We start from the raw sequence: 18,598 nt of genomic DNA on the forward strand, positions 1-18,598 counted from the left end.
TCCTCTGGGACCATTCCAGAATCCAGTGATTCTTGAAAGTTCATTACTAATCCCTCCACAATCTCTTCAGCCACCTCTTTCAGAACTCTGGGGTATACATCATCTGGACCTTTCAGTTTCCAAAGCACCTTCTTGCTAGTAATAGCCTCTGTACTCACTTCTGTCCCGACACTCTCGAAGTTTTAAACATACTCCAAGTGTCTTCCACAGTGAAGATTGATCCAAAATATTCATTCAGTTCATCCGCTATTTCCTGGTCCCCATTACTATCTCTCTAACTTCATTTTCCAACATCCACTCTTGTCACTCTTTTACTGCTTGTATATTTGAAAGAACATTTGCTACCATCTTCGATATTATTGGCCAGCTTACCTTCATATCGTATAGTAACTGTAACTGGTAAATAAAGATAATCCTTCATCCTCGATCTGGTAAGAATACCCAAGCTGAATATCATGCCTGATTCAGGTTGTATCCATTGTGGTTGCTATGTTCTCATTTCCCCACAGTGACTGTGGGAACAGAAACTCACCTTACCAGGTTTTCCTTGTAGCTGATGTTTATTTTGGATGGAGTTAAGGTAATATTCCCTTCTTCATCAATGAAACTCTCTTCACTCACATCATAATAACCATTAGTCAACAGTCGTGGACTCCGACGGCACGCGCAGGGGGAGCCCCCCAGAAGGTTCAGGTGACAAGGTGAATAAGGGCTCTCATTGGTCATCAGTGAGATGCTGGAAGCAACAAAATACAAAAAAAAGAAAACTGCGCAATTTATTAAGGCAAACAGGAGACTGCAGATGCTTGAAGAACTCATGGCGTCAAGCAGTATCTGCGGAAGTGAAAGGATGGTCACCAAGATCTCCCAGAGGCCACCCATTTCAATCCAACATCCTAGTCCTACTGTTCACCACCTTCTCTCCTGCCACATTCAATTTGGCAGTAGCTCCATCTGGGTATCTCTAAATTGTTGCCATGGGCCTCAATTCTCTAATTTCTAGTAATTTCTCTCCTCTCCCCCATTTCTTGTTTCAATTTCCCATTCTGGTTTCCCTCTTACCCCACCGCTTCTCCCCGCCTGCCTCTGGTTCCTCTCTTCCCTTCTCTTTCATCCATAGTCCACTCTCCTCTCCTATCAGATTCCTTCTTTACTCTACATTTTCCACTTGTCTCCTCTTCCCCACTCACCACGTTTCACCTGTCACCTGCCAGCTTGTCCTCCTTCCTCTTCTCCCACCTTCTTATTCCAGCTTCTTCCCCCTTCCTTTCCAACTCTTTATTCCTCTCCACAGATGCTGCCTGACCTGCTGAGTTCCTCCAGCATTTTGTGTGCATTGCTTGAGACGTTAAGGTGCTTGGAGTTAAGCATGGGAGGGTAGTTTATGGAGAGAAGATAGGAAAATGGGGCTGAGAGGAAATGGATCAGCCATGTTGAAACGGTCAAGCAGACTTGATGGGCCAAATTGCTTAATCCTGTTCCTATGTCTAATGGTGTTCGAGGATGTCAGAGCTAAGGTTTTGTTTACATGTGGAGTGCTGGGTGTACAAATACCCTGACAGGGGCAGTGGTAAAGGCTGATACATTTGGGATATTATTTAAGAAACTCTTAGATAGGCACATGGGTGATAAAAATGGAGAGCTGTGTGGAGGGGGAAGGGTTAGATTGATATTAGGGTAGGTTAAAAAGTCAGCACAACATCATGGGCCAAATGTCCTGTACTGTGCTGCAATGTTTACATTACACACAGAAATCTACTCAAACTTCTAAGTAGTGGAGCTATCGTACCTTCTTTGTGATGACAAAAAAATTTATTTCTAAGCATTGATTTTGAAAGAGTCACATTGTAAACAATAAAAGAAAACTTTAGTGTGTGTCTGAATACCTTTGAATGACCCTTTTCGGAGACAGCTCCTTCTGAACTTCCTCCGGAAATATCTGTGCAGCTGCCAAAGGCAATAAATACTTTGTTAGCTGTTAAAAAATCATCAAGAAGATTGGAATAAACTAGTGCACCCAACAATCTCAAGGAATATTGGCTGTTTGCACAGATTTAAATACAGATCATGTGAAGGTACAAACCTCAAGAGCTTCGTATGAACCAGCTGCAAGGAATGGCCAAGGGGGAAAAGGAAAGTGGCGTTGGGAGGCAAGGGCAGAATGAGGGTACACTGTATAAAATATCTTAGAAATATGATTGGATTGTACGAGTTAGTGCTGCCTTCTTTAAAATTCACATCAGCTTTTAAAATGAGCAGTTTAGCAAATGTGTAAATGGGCTGGTCTAGTTGTAAGTAATGACATATCTAACACCAAGATGAAGGGTTCTGATGAAGAGTCTCGGCCCAAAACGTCAACTGTACTCTTTTCCATAGATGCTGCTTAACCTGCTGAGTTCCTCCAGCATTTTGTGTGTGTTGTTTGCATCTGCAGATTTTCTCTTGTATCTAATATCAAGGTTCCTTAAGGTTGTCATTGCCAATGGGTGGGGGTGGTGGATGTGGTCTGGCTGTAAGTAATGACATATCTAATACCACAGTTCTTTAAGGTTGTCACAGCTGGGGTAAAGGGTTGCAGTGGGGATGAACTCCTACTACCTATTAAGTGCTCCCAATGGCGTGTGTCTCAAATAGCCTCTGACAACTAAGTCCAGCTCCTGGCCTTAGCCACAACGCCTGGCAGAACCTGGACTTAGTAGTTAAGCCATATGTGAAGGGCAGGAGCTGGACTGAGAGAAGAAGGTGGGTTACTGGCACCATAAAACCAGTCGATTTCAGCAAGCGGGGCTCATTAGCCATGGTTGGCAGCTCATCTAGGAGAGGGAAAACTCTGATCTCAAACCTCTGTTCCACGCATGAGGAAGACTTCGGGAGTAAACCCAGAGGAAAATTTTAGAGTTGGAGTCCCTAAGCAGTCCTATGTGGGTTTCAACACTGACTGGCAACCTCTGCCACACCACTGGTGCCAAACCGCATCAGTCCCTGCCATTCCTTTTTGATTCACAGCTGCAAGGAGAAAGAGAGCCTGCTGCATAGACAACAGTTAGCTTTCCATATCATACTTCCCTGGCTTGCGTATCACAGCTAGGAGGCAACATCCATGGTCAACTATGTCCAGTGAAGAAGCTCAATCTAATTCCATGGGCAAAGCCTTTTCCCCCAAACATGGTCCCAGTGCATTGATATTGTTTTCCTGGGACAATAGAGGGTCACCATTTCCGAGTCAAGGATCTGACTTAACTTCAAACGCTCTTGCACAGAACAATTTTATTCAGGAATCACAGAATTAGAGCACCGGATGGACCATAGGCACAGATTCCAATCTCAGGCATACACCAGAATCCAGAACTGGAGCAAGCCAAAATTCAAGCCAAAACTGCCTGGGTCACAGAGCATGTCTTATGAGGATAGCCTGTCCAAGCTAGGGATTTTCTCTTTGGAGTGAAGGAGGATGTGACTTAACTTGATGGAGGTGTACAAAATGATAAGAGCCATAGATTGAGTGGATGAAGATTTCTTCCTCGGGGAAGAAATGGCTAATGCCTGTGGGCATAATTTTAAGGTGATTGGAGGAAAATATCAGGAGGATGTCAGAGGTTATTTTTAAAACGGAGTGGTGGGTGTGTGACCACATTGCCGGGGTGGTGGCAGACGCAGTCACATTACAGACATTTAAGAGACTCTTAGGCAAATAAATGATAGAAAAATGGAGGGTTATGTGGAAGGGAAGAGTGAGATTGATCTTAAAAAGTGGGCACATTATTATGGGCCAAAGGGCCTGTACTGTGCTGTAATGCTCTATGTTCTAGAACCAGAACACTATATGGCAGTAGGCATCTCAGGCATGCGCCAGAAGCCAGAATTGGAGAAAACTAAAATTAACAGAGGGTTCAGAGAAAAGCTTTGTGCCATGGAGGAATTTGAGAAGAACAACTCTGGGATGATGCTGAACCAAGAGCTGATGTGGAGCAGTGAGTACAGAGTCAGTGGAAGAACAGGGCTTGCAGGTAAGGATATGTACAGCAGGCTTAGGTTTACGTTTGCAGAGAGTAGGTGATGGGACATTAGAACAGCATGGACAAGGAAAACAGAAGCAAATGTCCTGAAATGAGGAATTTAATGGAAACAGTTAGATGATTTTGTTGAAATGGATTAAAATAACTATGGAGATGATGAAATTTTCTTCAATCATATGGCAATAAATTGTTCAGCATTTAATTTCTTGATAGTTCTCTTTTAAATTACCATGTAATGAGTTTGACAAATATTCTGATCCTGGATACATTTCTGCTGTTTGTCGACAGTCAAGAATGGATGAAGACCTGTTAAAAGAGAAACATAAATAAATTATTCCATTTCAACACGGAACAATTGCAGAGTTGAATGAAATCTTTGGTCACAACATATGTCCCCTTGAATCTTTCATTCCTCGATCACAATAGACTTGAGCAGTTTCTACCCTTTTCAGTGCTGTGTTTTATGACGGAAACACCTCAGGGAGGAATGGGGTAATGGAAGGTTTCCATGAGTCTGGTGGGACATTCTGAACTCGATGACTGCAGGGAAAAAGCATCTACACTGCATCATGTTTCACCTTCAGAGACTCAAAGTGTCCTTCCCAAGAGCCGGGCGCACTGCAACCTGGGCCCATAAAAACACCACGGAGGACAGAATTAGGCCATTCAGCCCATTGAGACTGCTCCGCCATTCCATCGTGGCTGATCCCAGATCCCACTCAACTCCATACATCTGCCTTCTTGCCAATCACGAAACTATCAACTTCCGCTTTAACTATACCCACGGACTCTGCCTGCAACGCAGCTTGTGGCAGAGCACTCCACAGATTCCCTACTCTCTGGCTAAAAAAATTCCTCCTTACCTCTGTTGTAAAACGTTGCCCCTCAATTTTGAGGCTGTGCCTTCTAGTTCTGGATACCCCCACCAGTGGAAACATCCTCTCCACATCCACCCTATCTAGTCCTTTCAACATTCTGGCAGGTTTCAATGAGATCCCCACACATTCTTCTAAATTCCAGTGATTACAGGACCAAAACTGGCAAACGCTCCTCATATGTTAACCCCTTCATTACCACAATCATCCTCATGAATCTCTGGACTCTCTCCAATGACAACACATCCTTTCTGAGATAAGGGGCCCAAAATTGTTGACAATACTCCAAGTGCAGCCTGACTAGTGTCTTATAAAGCCTCTGCATTATATCATTATTCTATTCTCTTGGATGCAAGTACCAACATTGCTTTTTCCTTCTTCAACTACACACTCAACCTGTAAATTAACCTTCTGGGCAGTCTTCCATGAGGAGTCCTAACTCCCTCTGCACCTCCAATGTCTGAATTTTCTCCCATTTAGAGAATAGTATGCACTTTTGTTCCTTTTACCAAAACGCATTATCATACATTTCCCAACATTGTATTCATTCTGCCACCTTTTGCTCATTCTTCCAATTTGTCTAAGTCCTGCTGCAATCATATTACTTCCTCAGCTCTACCTACCCCTCCACCTATCTTCATATCATCCGCAAACTTTGCCACAAAGCCATCAATTCTATTATCTAAATCATTGACAAACAATGTGAAAAGTAGCAGTCCCAATACTGACCCCTGAGGAACACCACCAATCCCTAGCAGCCAACCAGAAAAGGCCCCTTTTATTCCCACTCACTGCCTCCTGCCTGTCAGCCATTCCTCAATCCATGCCGGTGTCTTTCCCGTAACGCCATAGGGTTTGATCTTCTGAAAATCCAAGTAAGTGACATCCACTGCCTCTGGTTTGTGCACCCTACTTGTTACTTCCTCAAAGAACTCCGACAGATTTGTCAGGCAAGATTTCCCTTCAGAAAAACCATGCTGACTTTGACTTATTTTATCATTAGCCTCCAAGTACCTTGAAACCTCATCCTTAGTAATAGACTCCAACACTTTCTCAATCACTGAGGTTAGGCTAACTGACCTATAATTTCCTTTCCTTTGCTTTCCTCCCTTCCTAAAGAGTGAAGTGACATTTCCAATCTTCCAGTCCTCCAGGACCATGTAATTCTTGAAAGATCATGACCAATGCATCCGTTATCTCTCAACAACCTCTGAGGACTCTAGGATGTAGTACATCTGGCCCAGATGACTTATCCACCTTAAGACCTTTGAGCTTGCCTAGCAATTTTACCTTTGTAATAGCAATGACACTCACGGACCTCTGGCATACTGCTAGTGTCTTCCACAGTGAAGACCCAAGCAAAGTACTCATCAAGTTCATCTGCCATTTCTTTGTCCCCCATTACTACCTCACCAGCATCATTTTCCAGTGATCCAATATCAACTCTCACCTCCTTTGCACTCTTTATATAACTGAAAAACCTTTCAGTATTCCACATTATAATTTTGGCTAGTTTGCCCACATATTTCATCTTTTCTCTCCTTACAGCTTTTTTAGTTGTTTTTTGTTGGATTTGAAGAGCTTCCCACTCATCCAACTTCCCATTCACTTTTGTTACCTTATTTGTACTTTATGCTGTCCTTAACTTTACTTGTCAGCCACAGTTGCCCACCCCTGCCATTTGAGAACTACTTCTACTGTGGGACATATCTATCCTGCGCCTTGTGAACTATTCCCAGAAACTTCAGCCACCTCTGCTCTGTCATCATCCCTGCCAGTATCCTCCTCCAATCCACCTGGGTAAGCTCCTCTCTCATGCTTCTGTAATTCCCTTTATTCCATTGTGATACTGACACATGTGACTTGTGTTTCTCCCTCTCAAATTGCAGTATGAATTCAATCACATTAAGGGTTCCTTCACATTAAGATCCCTAATAAGTCCGGGTTATTACCCAACACCCAATCTAAGATAATGTTTCCCCAAGTACACTCAAACACAAGCTGCTCTAAAAAGCCATCTCGCAGGCATTCAACAAGTGCCCTCTGTTGTGATCCAACACCAACCTGATTTTCCCAATCCCCTTGCATATTGAAGCTCCCCATTACAATTGTGACATTACACTTTTTATGTGCCTTTTCCAGCTCCCTTTGCAATCTCAACCCCACATCTTGGCTACTATTTGGTGGCCTATATATGACTCCCGTAATAGTTTTTTTACCCTTGCCATTTCTTAACTACACCCAGAAAGATTCAACATCCTCCGACCCTGTGACACCTCTTTCTAAAGATGTAATTCCATCTTTTACAAACAGAGCCACACCACCGCCTATGCCTTCCTGCCTGTCCTTTTGATACAAAGTATATCCTTTGATGTTAAGCTCCCAATAATGCTTTCTTTCAGCCACGACTCAGTGACAACATCATACTGACCAATCTCTAACTGTGCCATGAGTTTGTCCACCTTATTCCGAATGCTACACTCATTTAAATAAAGCACCTTCAGTCCTGTTTTCTTAGCCCTTTTGAACTTTGCCTCAGTGGTACAATTTAGCTCTTTGCTCTGTCTGCATTTGTACCCAATCATTGGCTTGTCCTTCATCACATTCATGTTACACCCATCATTTACTTGTAAACCTGCTGGCTCGTCCTCAGCTCTATCATACTGGTTCCCATCCTTCTGCCATAATTAGTTTAAACCTCTCCCAACAGCTCTAGTAATCTGCCCACAAGAATATTGGTCCCCCTTGTATTCAAGTGCAACCTCTCCCTTTTGTACAGGTGCTACCTGCCCCAGAAGAGGTCCCAATGATCCAGAAATTTGAATCCCTGCCCCCTGGTCCAATTCTTCAGCCATGCATTTATCCACCACCTCATTCTGTTCCTATCCTCACCGTCGCGTGGCACAGGCAGCAGATTACTATCCTTGAGGTCCTGCTTCTCAGCTTCCTTTCTAACTCCCTGTATTCTTTTTTCAGGACCTCCTCCTTTTTCTACCTATGTCGTTAGTACCAATATGTACCATGACTTCTGGCTGCTCACCCTCACATTTCAGGATATCGTGGATACATTCAGAAACATCACTGACCCTGGCACCTGGGAGAGAAATTATCATCAATTTTATCTTTTTCACATCAATAGAATTGCTGTCTCCCTTTCTGTAGAGTCCCCTATCACTGCTGCCATCCTTTTCAGTTCCCCACCCTTCTGGGCCACAGGACCAGACTCAGTGCCAGAGGCATGGCTGCTGTTGCTTCCCCCAGTTAAGTGGTCCCCCCAACAGCACTCAAAATAGAGTACACATTGTTGAAGAGGATGGCCACTATCTGACATTCTCCCTTCCCTCTCCTGACAGTCACCTATTTATCTGTCTTGTGTAGCCTTGGGGTGACTACCTCCCTGTAGCTCCTGTCTCTCACTCCTTCGTATTCCCTAATAAGCCGAAGGTCATCGAGCTGCAGCTCCAGTTCTTTTATACTGTCTCTAAGCTGCAGCTCGGTGCACCTGGTGCAGACGTGGCCATTGGGGAGGCTGGTTGTCTCCCAGATATCCCACATCTGACACCCAGAACGGAACACTGGCTCTGTAGACATACCCTCTATTCTCTCAAGAGTTCAATAAGGAAAAAGAAATACAGAATGAACTTACCTAAATAATTTGCCTCCCCCTATTCTCGCCGACGCCCTGTTGAGCTAAGGCTGTACCACTCTGACTCAAGACCAGTCCTATGATGACCGCTTCACGAGAAGGTGCCTCTCTTTTGTGGAGACTGGGTTTGTAAAGTTCTTCGCCGGACTTGGGCAGGAACACTTCAGCTGCACCCGTGCTGTACTCCAGTCAAAGTCTCCCACAAGTGCAGTCCCTGCCCCAGCAAACACGGTGCACCTCAAAAACCTCCCATTTTCCCCAGCTGCATGAAAGGAATCTGGCTTGCATCTTAGTGAGCCGATGAAACTTAACATGAAATTTTATATGACTGATATTCACCAACTTGGCTGAATGAGTTTTAAAAGGAGAAATGAGATAATGAAGTGGGTGGTTTAGGGAGAACATTCCAGAGTTGGAAGACTAATGAAGTGAACCAAACAAATTGCATCAAATTGGACTTTACACATTTGACATGTTGTCATTTACATTTCAGACAAAATGATCTTGATTTTGTTGGTCATCTCAACTGGTCAAAGGGCATGGCCAAAGAGCCCTTTCTGAGATGAAGGTATTTTAAAAGAAGCTTGTCACCTGTCACAAGCTGCATATCATAGAATATGATCAACTGAATGGCAATGCAAATACTGAACAGGTCTTGAACTTCCCATGAAACCACATGAACTCCCTCAGTAGATATAGTTAAGATAAGGTTGGATAGATGTTTGCATAGTAGGGGAGTTAAGGGTTAACATAGAACATAGAATAGTACAGCACAGTACAGGCCCTTCAGCCCACAATGTTGTGCCGACCCTCAAACCCTGCCTCCCATATAAGCCTCCACCTTAAATTCCTCCATATACCTGTCCAGTAGTCTCTTAAACTTCACTAGTGTATCTGTCTCCACCACTGACTCAGGCAGTGCATTCCACGCACCAACCACTCTCTGAGTAAAAAACCTTCCTCTAATATCCCCCTTGAACTTCCCACCCCTTACCTTAAAGCCATGTCCTCTTGCATTGAGCAGTGGTGCCCTGGGGAAGAGGTGCTGGCTATCCACTCTATCTATTCCTATTATCTTGTACACCTCTATCAGGTCTCCTCTCATCCTCCTCCTCTCCAAAGAGTAAAGCCCTAGCTCCCTTAATCTCTGATCATAATGCATACTCTCTAAACCAGGCAGCATCCTGGTAAATCTCCTCTGTACCCTTTCCAATGCTTCCACATCCTTCCTATAGTGAATATAGGAAACCATATGCAAAGCATAACACCGGCAACAACAATGCCAAGCACTGAAACTTCCCGGATCCCATGCCTTCTGACTTTCTGAATAAGCCTACTGTGTGGAACCTTGTCAAATGCTTTACTAAAATCCATACAGATCACATCCATTGCACTACCCTCATCTATATGCCTGGTCACCTCCTCAAAGAACTCTATCAGGCTTGTTAGACATGATCTGCCCTTCACAAAGCCATGCTGACTGTCCCTGATCAGACCATGATTCTCTAAATGCCCATAGATCCTATCTCTAAGAATCTTTTCCAACAGCTTTCCCACCACAGACGTAAGGCTCACTGGTCTATAATTACCCAGACTATCCCTACTACCTTTTTTGAACAAGGGAACAACATTCGCCTCCCTCCAATCTTCCGGTACCATTCCCGTGGACAACAAGGACATAAAGATCCTAGCCAGAGGCTCAGCAATCTCTTCCCTCACCTCGTGGAGCAGCCTGGAGAATATTCCATCAGGCCCCGGGGACTTATCCGTCCTAATGTATTTTAACAACTCCAACACCTCCTCTCCCTTAATATCAACATGCTCCAGAACATCAACCTCACTCATATTGTCCTCACCATCAAGTTCCCTCTCATTGGTGAATACCGAAGAGAAGTATTCATTGAGGACCTTGTTCACTTCCGCAGCCTCCAGGCATATCTTCCCACCTTTATCTCTAATCGGTCCTACCTTCACTCCTGTCATCCTTTTGTTCCCTCACATAATTGAAGAATGCCTTGGGGTTTTCCTTTACCCTACTTGCCAAGGCCTTCTCATGCCCCCTTCTTGCTCTTCTCAGCCCCATCTTAAGCTCCTTTCTTGCTTCCCTATATTCCTCAATAGACCCATCAGATCCTTACTTCCTAAACCTCATGTATGCTGCCTTCTTCCACCTGACTAGATTTTCCACCTCACTTGTCACCCATGGTTCCTTCACCCTACCATTCTTTATCTTCCTCACTGGGACAAATTTATCCCTTACATCCCGCAAGAGATCTCTAAACATCGACCATATGTCCATAGTACATTTTCCTGTAAAAACATCATCCCAATTCACACCCGCATAAAGGTTATGGGCAAAAGGCAGGTAGGTAGAGATGAGTCCATGGCCAGATCAGCCATGATCTTATTGAATGGTGGAACAGGGTTGGCGGACCAGATGCCCTACTCCTGCTCTATTTCTTATGTTCTTATGAAGTGAAAAATGGAGAAAAAAAAAGTCCAAGACTGCTACCTTGTTAAATTGGCATCATGGGTAGAGGGTCATAAAGAGCTGTTGGCACAAAAGGTGCAGGGGCAGATAGGCCATTCAGCCCATTGGCCTTCATGAACCAATGTATTGAGTCCAGGAGTTGAAATGTTCTGCTGAAGTTGTGTAAGACGTTGGTGTTACCTAATTTGGAGTATTGTATTTACCTATAGGTGAGATTTGATAGAGGTATAAAAATTGAGGGATATAGATAGGGTAAATGCAAGATACAGCTGTATTTCCATCTTTAATATCTTTATTTTTCCTTTTCAGGGTTCTTTTGACCTGGAGTTACACGCTGACTTTGGTTCTTTACGGGAGTGGAACCCGCTCTCCGGGTTTCATAACTGGCCATTGTTCGGTACGCCAAGGGCTCGGCCTGAGAGTCTAGCTTGAATTCAGAAACCTAAGATCTCGGGGCTCTGGAGACGGACGGATGGAGGGTCGGTGTCACGGCAGGAGAACCACGTGTCATCGGGGGAGTCGAAATATCTATGGCTGTGTGCCCGGAGACCCGAGATCTTTGAGATCTTCAGGCACAGAGCTCAAAAAAAACAACGTAATGGACTATTAGCATCGTAAACCAGCGAGTTGTTTGTAATGTTTCCCTGCTTGCTGGGAAAAATGGAGACAGCTTCTTCTCCCTTATTAGGGAGAGAGAGAGCCAGTGGTATGCCGAGTGCTGGGTGAAATGCAAAGTCTTTGGGGTAACTGCAAGTCTGTGTCTTTGCTGTTGTTTTGCTCATGGTGAGTGCTCGTTGGCAGTGCTGATGCTTTTGTTTGCTGGTGGGGGGAGAGGGGATTGTTGCTTACTGCCGCTTACGCGTGGGAGGGAGGGGAGCTGGGGTGGGGGGCTTTGGGGTTCTAACATTTAACTGTCATTCATTCTTTGGGGCACTTCTCTGTTTCCGTAGATGGCTGCGAAGAAGAAGCATTTCAGGATGTATATTGTATACATTTCAGGATGTATATTGTATACATTTCTCTGATATTAACTTGGACCTTTGATCCTTTTAAGAAGGCTTTCCACTGTGGTGAGGTGGGACTGCAATTAGAGGTCATATGTTAAGGGTGAAAGGTGAAATGTTCGAGAGGAACACAAGAGGTAACTTCTTCACTCAAAGGGTGGTGAGATGCGGGTTCAATTTCAACGTCTGAGAGAAATTTGGATAGGTACATGCATGGGAGTATAGATGACTATGGTCTGGGTGCAGGTTTATGGAACTAAACAGCGTAATAGATTGGCACAGAATATTGACAAGCATCCCCTTAAAGCAAGGGGTGTAGATGGGGTGGAGTTTGCTAGGTATGTTCAGTAAGGTTTCCTGATGTGATATGTAGATAAGCCAAATAGAGGTTGTACATGATCTGGTATTAGGAAATGTACCTGGTTAGCTGTTAGATAGCACGATGGAAGAGCATTTTGGAGGTAGTGATCATAACTCTGTCTCCTTTACCATAGCACTGGAGAGGGATAGGAGCAGATAATTTGGAAAAATATTTAATTGGGGTAGGGGGAATATGACGTTATTAGGCAGAAACTTGGGAGCATAAGTTGGAAGCAGATGTTCTCAGGGAAATACATGACAGAAATGTGGCAAATGTTCAGGGTCTTCCCAAACCAGAAACCCTGGATTCTGAGGCTGAGGTACAGAGATGTTTCCAACAGGTGGACAGTCACAAGGCTGCGGGACCGGACAGCATCCTAGGGCAAGTACTCAGGATGTGCCCAGCACAACTGGCAGGTGTGTTTACAGACATTTTTAATCTCTTCTTCAAATTATCCAACATTGTCCCTGTACCAAAACAGACCAAGATAACATGCCTTAATAACTGGTGCCCTATCGCACTCACCACAATAATAAGCAAATGCTTTGAAAGGCTGGTCAAGGATTACATCTGCAGCTTGCTACCACCCACACTGGACGTCCTACGATTCGTCTACCGACAAAACCGATCAACAAATGACACAATAGCCACAGCTCTACATACCGTCCTTGCACATCTGGAGAAGGATGCTTATGTGAGAATGCTGTTCTTGGACTACAGTTCAGCATTCAACACCATAATTCCATCCAGGTTCGACAGGAAGCTCAGGAGAGACCTCAGCCTCAATGCTACCTTGGATCTTGGACTTCCTGTCAGATCGCTGGCAGGTGGTAAGAGTGAGCTCCCTCACCTCCAGCCCTCTGACTCTCAGCACAGGAGCCCCTCAGGGCTGTGTACTAAGTCCCCTCCTTTACTCCCTGTATACCCATGACTGTGTCGCCACCCACAGCTCCAATCTACTAATTCAATTTGCCAATGACACTACATTGATTGGCCTTATCTCAAACAATAACGAGGTGGCCTACAGGGAAGAAGTCATCTGTCTGACACAGTGATGTCAAGAACACAACCTCTCCCTCAATGTCGCAAAAACAAAGGAGCTGGTTGTGGATTACAGGTGGAATGGAGATGGGCTAACCCCTATTGACATCAATGGATCTGGGGTTGAGAGGGCATCCACATCACCGAGGACCTCAGGTGGTCTGTACACACCAGCTGTGTGGTGAAAAAGGCACAACAGCACCTCTTTCACCTCAGACAGTTCAAGAAGTTTGCTATGGGCCCCCAAATCCTAAGAACTTTCTACAGGGGCACAATTGAGAGCATCCTGACTGGCTGCATCACTGCCTGGTATGGGAATTGTACCTCCCTTAATTGCAAGATTCTGCAGAGAGTGGTGCAGACAGCCCAGTGCATCTGTAGTTGTGAACTTCCCATGATTCAGGAGATTTTAAAAAACAGCTGTGTAAAAAGGGCCTGAAGGATCATTGGGGACCTGAGTTACCCCAACCACAATCTATTCCAGCTGCTACCATCTGGGAAACAGTACCGCAGCATAAAAGCCAGGACCAACAGGCTCCGGGACAGCTTCTTCCACTAAGACATCAAACTAATTAACTCACAATTTGAGTGTATTTCTATGTTACATTGTTCTATTTATTATAAATTATCATAAATTACTATGGTTTTTGCACATTTAGATGGAGACGTAACAAAGATTTTTACTCCTCTTGTACGTGAAGGATGTCAGAAATAAAGTCAATTCAGTGAATACTTTGCTTCAGTATACACCAGTGAAAAGGATCTTGGCAATTGTCGGAATGACTTACAGCAGACTGCAAAGCTTGAGCATAAAGACATTAAGAGGATGTGCTGGAGCTTTTGAAAAGCATTACACTAGATAAATCGCCAGTCCAGATGAGATATACCCTGGGAAGCAAAGGAGGAGATTGCTGAGCCTCTGGCAATGATCTTTGCATTGTCAATAGGCAAGGGAGAAGTACCAGAGGATTGGAGGGTTGAAAATGTTGTTCTCTTGTTCAAGAAAGGGAGTAGAGATAACCCAGGGAATTGTAGACCAGTGAGTCTGACTTCAGTGGTAGGCAAGTTGTTGGAAAAGATCCTGAGAGGTAGGATTTATAAACATTTGGAGAGGCATAATATGATAAGGGGTAGTCAGCATGGCTTTTTCAAGGGCAGGTCATGCCTCACGAGCCGATTGAATTCTTTGAGGATGTAACAATACACGTTGATGAAAGTAGACACGAGAAAATCTGAGATGCTGGAAATTCAAACAACACACACAAAATGCTGGTAGAACACAGCAGGCCAGGCAGCATCTATAGGAAGAAGTACAGTCGACGTTTCTGGCTGGAACCCTCCGTCAGGACTAACTGAAGGAAGAGCTAGTAAGAGATTTGAAAGTGGGGGGGGGAGGGGGAGATCCGACATGATAGGAGGAGACAGGAGGGGGAGGGATAGAGCCAAGAGCTGGACAGGTGATTGGCAAAAGGGATATGAGCAGATCATGGGACAGGAGGCCCGGGGAGAAGGAAAGGGGGAGGGGAGCCCAGAGGAAGATGGAGAGCAGGCAAGGAGTGATTGTGAGAGGGACAGAGAGAGAAAAAAGCGAGAGAAAAAAAGGGGGAAATAATAAATAAATAAGGGATGGGATAAGAAGGGGAGGAGAGGCATTAACAGAAGTTAGAGAAATCAATGTTCATGCCATCAGGTTGGAGGCTACCCAGACGGAATACAACGCTCCAACCTGAGCGTGGCTTCATCTTGACAGTAGAGGAGGCCATGGATTTATTGATGAAAGTAGAGCAGTGTATATGGATTTCAGTAAGGTGTTTGATAAGGTTCCCCATGCAAGGCTCATTCAAAAAGTAAGGAGGCATGGGATCCAAGGAGACCTTGCTTTGTGAATCCTGATTTGGCTTGCCCACAGAAGGCAAAATGTGGTTGTAGATGGTTTGTATTCTGCATGAGGTCAGTAACTTGGGGTGTTCTGCAAGGATCTGTTCTGGGACCCCTCCTCTTTGTGATTTTTATAAATGACCTGGATGAGGAAGTGAAGGGATGGGTTAGTAAGTTTGCTGATGACACAAAGGTTGGGAGTGTTGTGGATAGTGTGGAGGGCTGTCAGAGGTTACAGCGGGACATTGGTAGGATGCAGAACTGGGCTTAGAAGTGGCAGATGGAGTTCAACCCATTCAAGTGTGAAGTGTTTCACTTTGATTGGTCAAATTTGAAGGCAGAATATAATACAAATTGTAAGACTCTTGGCAGTGTGGAGGAGCTGAGTGATCTTGGGGTCCTTGTCCATAGGGCACTCAAAGCTGCTGCACAGATTGACAGTGTTGTTAAGAAGGTATATGGTGTGTTGGCCTTTGTCAACTGTGGGATAGATTTCAAGAGCCATGAGGTAATGTTACAGCTACATAGGACCCTGGTCAGACCCCACTTGGAGTACTGTGTTCAGTTCTGGTCACCTCACTACAGAAAAGATGTGGATACTATAGCGAGAGTGCAGAGGAAATTCACAAGGATGTTGCCTGGATTGGAGAGTGTGCTTTATGAGAATAGGTTGAGTGAACTTGGCCTTTTCTCCTTGGAGCGACGGAGGATGAGAGGTGACCTGGTAGAGGTGTACTGTACAAGATGATGAGAAGCATTGATCGTGTGGATAGCCAGAGGCTTTTTCCCAGGGCTGAAACAGCTAACGCGAGGGGACATAGTTTTAAGGCGTTTGAAAGTGGGTATGGGGGGGGAGCGAGGATGTCAGAGGCAAGATTTTCCACACGCAGAGTGGTGGGTGTAAGGAATGCACTGCCAGTGAAGTTGGTAAAGGCAGATATAATGTCTCTTAAGAGCTTCTTCGGTAGGTACATGGAGCTTAGAAAAATAGAGGGCTATGCAGTATGGAAATTCGAGGCAGTTTCTTGAGTAGCTTACATTGTGGGTCAAAGGGCTTATAATATGCTGTAGATTTCTATGTTCAATGTAAAAAAAATCAAAAAGGGCAAATACAGGACTGAAGATATCATATTTGAATACGCGCAGAATAGAGAATAAGGTAGCTGAACTTGTAACACGTTATACATTGACATGTATGATGTTGTGCACATCACTCATTTATGGCTGAAAGATTATAGCTGGGAGTTTAATGTCTAAGGATATACAGTGTATTGTATCGAAAGGACAGGCAGGTAGGCATGGCTTTGCTGTTAAAAAATGACATCAAGTCATTAGAAAGAGGTGACATAGGGTCAGAAGGTGTTGAATCGTTGTGGGTAGAGTTGAGGAACTGTGAGGGTAAAAATCCTGATGGCTGTTATTTTCAGATGTCCAGACAGGAGTAAGGATGTGGTCTACAAATGACAAAGAGAGATAGAAAATGTATGCCAAAATGACAATATTATGATAGTCATGGGGGATTTCAATAGATCGGGACATTCTGGTTGGTGCTGGTTCCCTAGTGGGAGAATTTCAGCATGCTAATAAGATGGTTTCTGAGAGCAGCTCATGCTTGAGCCCACTAGGAGATCAGCTATTTTCAATTGGATTTTGTGCAAATTAAAGAGATAAGGTAAAGGAACCCTTCAGGGAGTGATCATAATATGATTGAATTCACCCTGAAATTTGAGAAAGAGAAGCTAAAATCAGATGAACAGTATTGCAGTGGAGTAAATGGAATTACAGAGGCAAGACAGAGGAGCTGGCCAGACCTGATTTGAAAAGAACACTGGCATGGATGACAGCAGAGCAGCAATTTGCTAAAATTTGTGGAAGCAAATTTCTAGAAGCCGCAGGATATATACATATAGATATATAATGTGGATAAATGTGAGGTTATTCACTTTGCTGGCAAGGACAGGAAAACAGATTATTATCTGAATGGTGGCCGATTAGGAAAAGGGGAGGTGCAACGAGACCTGGGTGTCATTATACACCAGTCATTGAAAGTGGGCATGCAGGTACAGCAGGCGGTGAAAAAGGCGAATGGTATGCTGGCATTCATAGCGAGAGGATTCGAGTACAGGAGCAGGGAGGTACTACTGCAGTTGTACAAGGCCTTGGTGAGACCACACCTGGAGTATTGTGTGCAGTTTTGGTCCCCTAATTTGAGGAAAGACATCCTTGCCATAGAGGGAGTACAAAGAAGGTTCACCAGATTGATTCCTGGGATGGCAGGACTTTCATATGATGAAAGACTAGATCGGCTAGGCTTATACTCATTGGAATTTAGAAGATTGAGGGGGGATCTTATTGAAATATATAAATTCCTAAAGGGATTGGAGAGGCTAGATGCAGGAAGATTGTTCCCGATGTTGGGGAAGTCCAGAATGAGGGGTCACAGTTTGAGGATAAAGGGGAAGCCTTTTAGGACCGAGATTAGGAAAAACTTCTTCACACAGAGAGTGGTGAATCTGTGGAATTCTCTGCCACAGGAAACAGTTGAGGCCAGTTCATTGGCTATATTTAAGAGGGAGTTAGATATGGCCCTTGGGGCTAAAGGGATCAGCGGGTATGGAGGGAAGGCTGGTACAGGGTTCTGAGTTGGATGATCAGCCATGATCATACTGAATGGCGGTGCAGGCTCGAAGGGCCGAATAGCCTACTCCTGCACCTATTTTCTATGTCTATGTCTATGTCTATGTCTATCCAAAGAGGAAGTAGTAACATAACTGTGGTTAACAAGAGAAATCAAAGCCAACATAAAAGCCAAAGAGAGTACATAGAATGGAGCAAAATTTAGTGGGAATTTCAGAGGATTAGGAAGCTTTTAAAAACCAGCAGAAGGCAACTAAAAAATTCAATAAGAAGGAAAAGATGGAATATGAAAGTAATGTTTCTGTGACGATGTTTCTATGGCTATCAGGCAGGAAATTGGAAGCTTAAATTGGAAACAGATGTTCTCTGGGAAAAGTATGCAAGAAATGTGGCAAATGTTCAGGGGATATTTGTGTGGAGTTCTGCATAGGTACGTTCCAATGAAACAGGGAAGTTATGGTAGGGTACAGGAACCGTGTACAAAGGCTGTAGTACATCTAGTCAAGAAGAAAAGAAAAGCTTACAAAAGGTTAAGAGAGCTAGGTAATGTTAGAGAGCTAGAAGATTATAAGGCTAATAGGAAGCAGCTTAATAGCCAAAAGCAGAGATTGATAGGCTCTTGATTGGACACAGCATCAACATTATGGGG

At 44.2% G+C, this 18,598-nt stretch overlaps 1 protein-coding gene across 5 annotated transcripts in view; it reads right to left on the reverse strand.

The window, feature by feature from the left end:
- Positions 1-18,598, reverse strand: part of tmem71 (transmembrane protein 71) — an 81,785-nt gene that overhangs the window by 39,640 nt on the left and 23,547 nt on the right. For 3 of the 5 annotated variants that reach the window (XM_063067472.1, XM_063067486.1, XM_063067458.1), the window contains exons 2-4: positions 4,246-4,322; positions 1,887-1,947; positions 533-736 (exon numbers count right to left, since the gene is read on the reverse strand). In XM_063067472.1, coding sequence (XP_062923542.1) covers positions 533-736; positions 1,887-1,947; positions 4,246-4,285 — 305 coding nt within the window. In that variant the 5' untranslated portion in view covers positions 4,286-4,322. Of the gene's footprint in view, positions 1-532; positions 768-1,886; positions 1,948-4,245; positions 4,323-18,598 lie in introns of all 5 variants that reach the window. The other 2 variants (XM_063067465.1, XM_063067478.1) reach the window with 2 other exon arrangements.

Source organism: Mobula hypostoma, chromosome 1 (genome assembly GCF_963921235.1).
Source record: "Mobula hypostoma chromosome 1, sMobHyp1.1, whole genome shotgun sequence".
NCBI classification, from domain to species: domain Eukaryota; kingdom Metazoa; phylum Chordata; class Chondrichthyes; order Myliobatiformes; family Myliobatidae; genus Mobula; species Mobula hypostoma.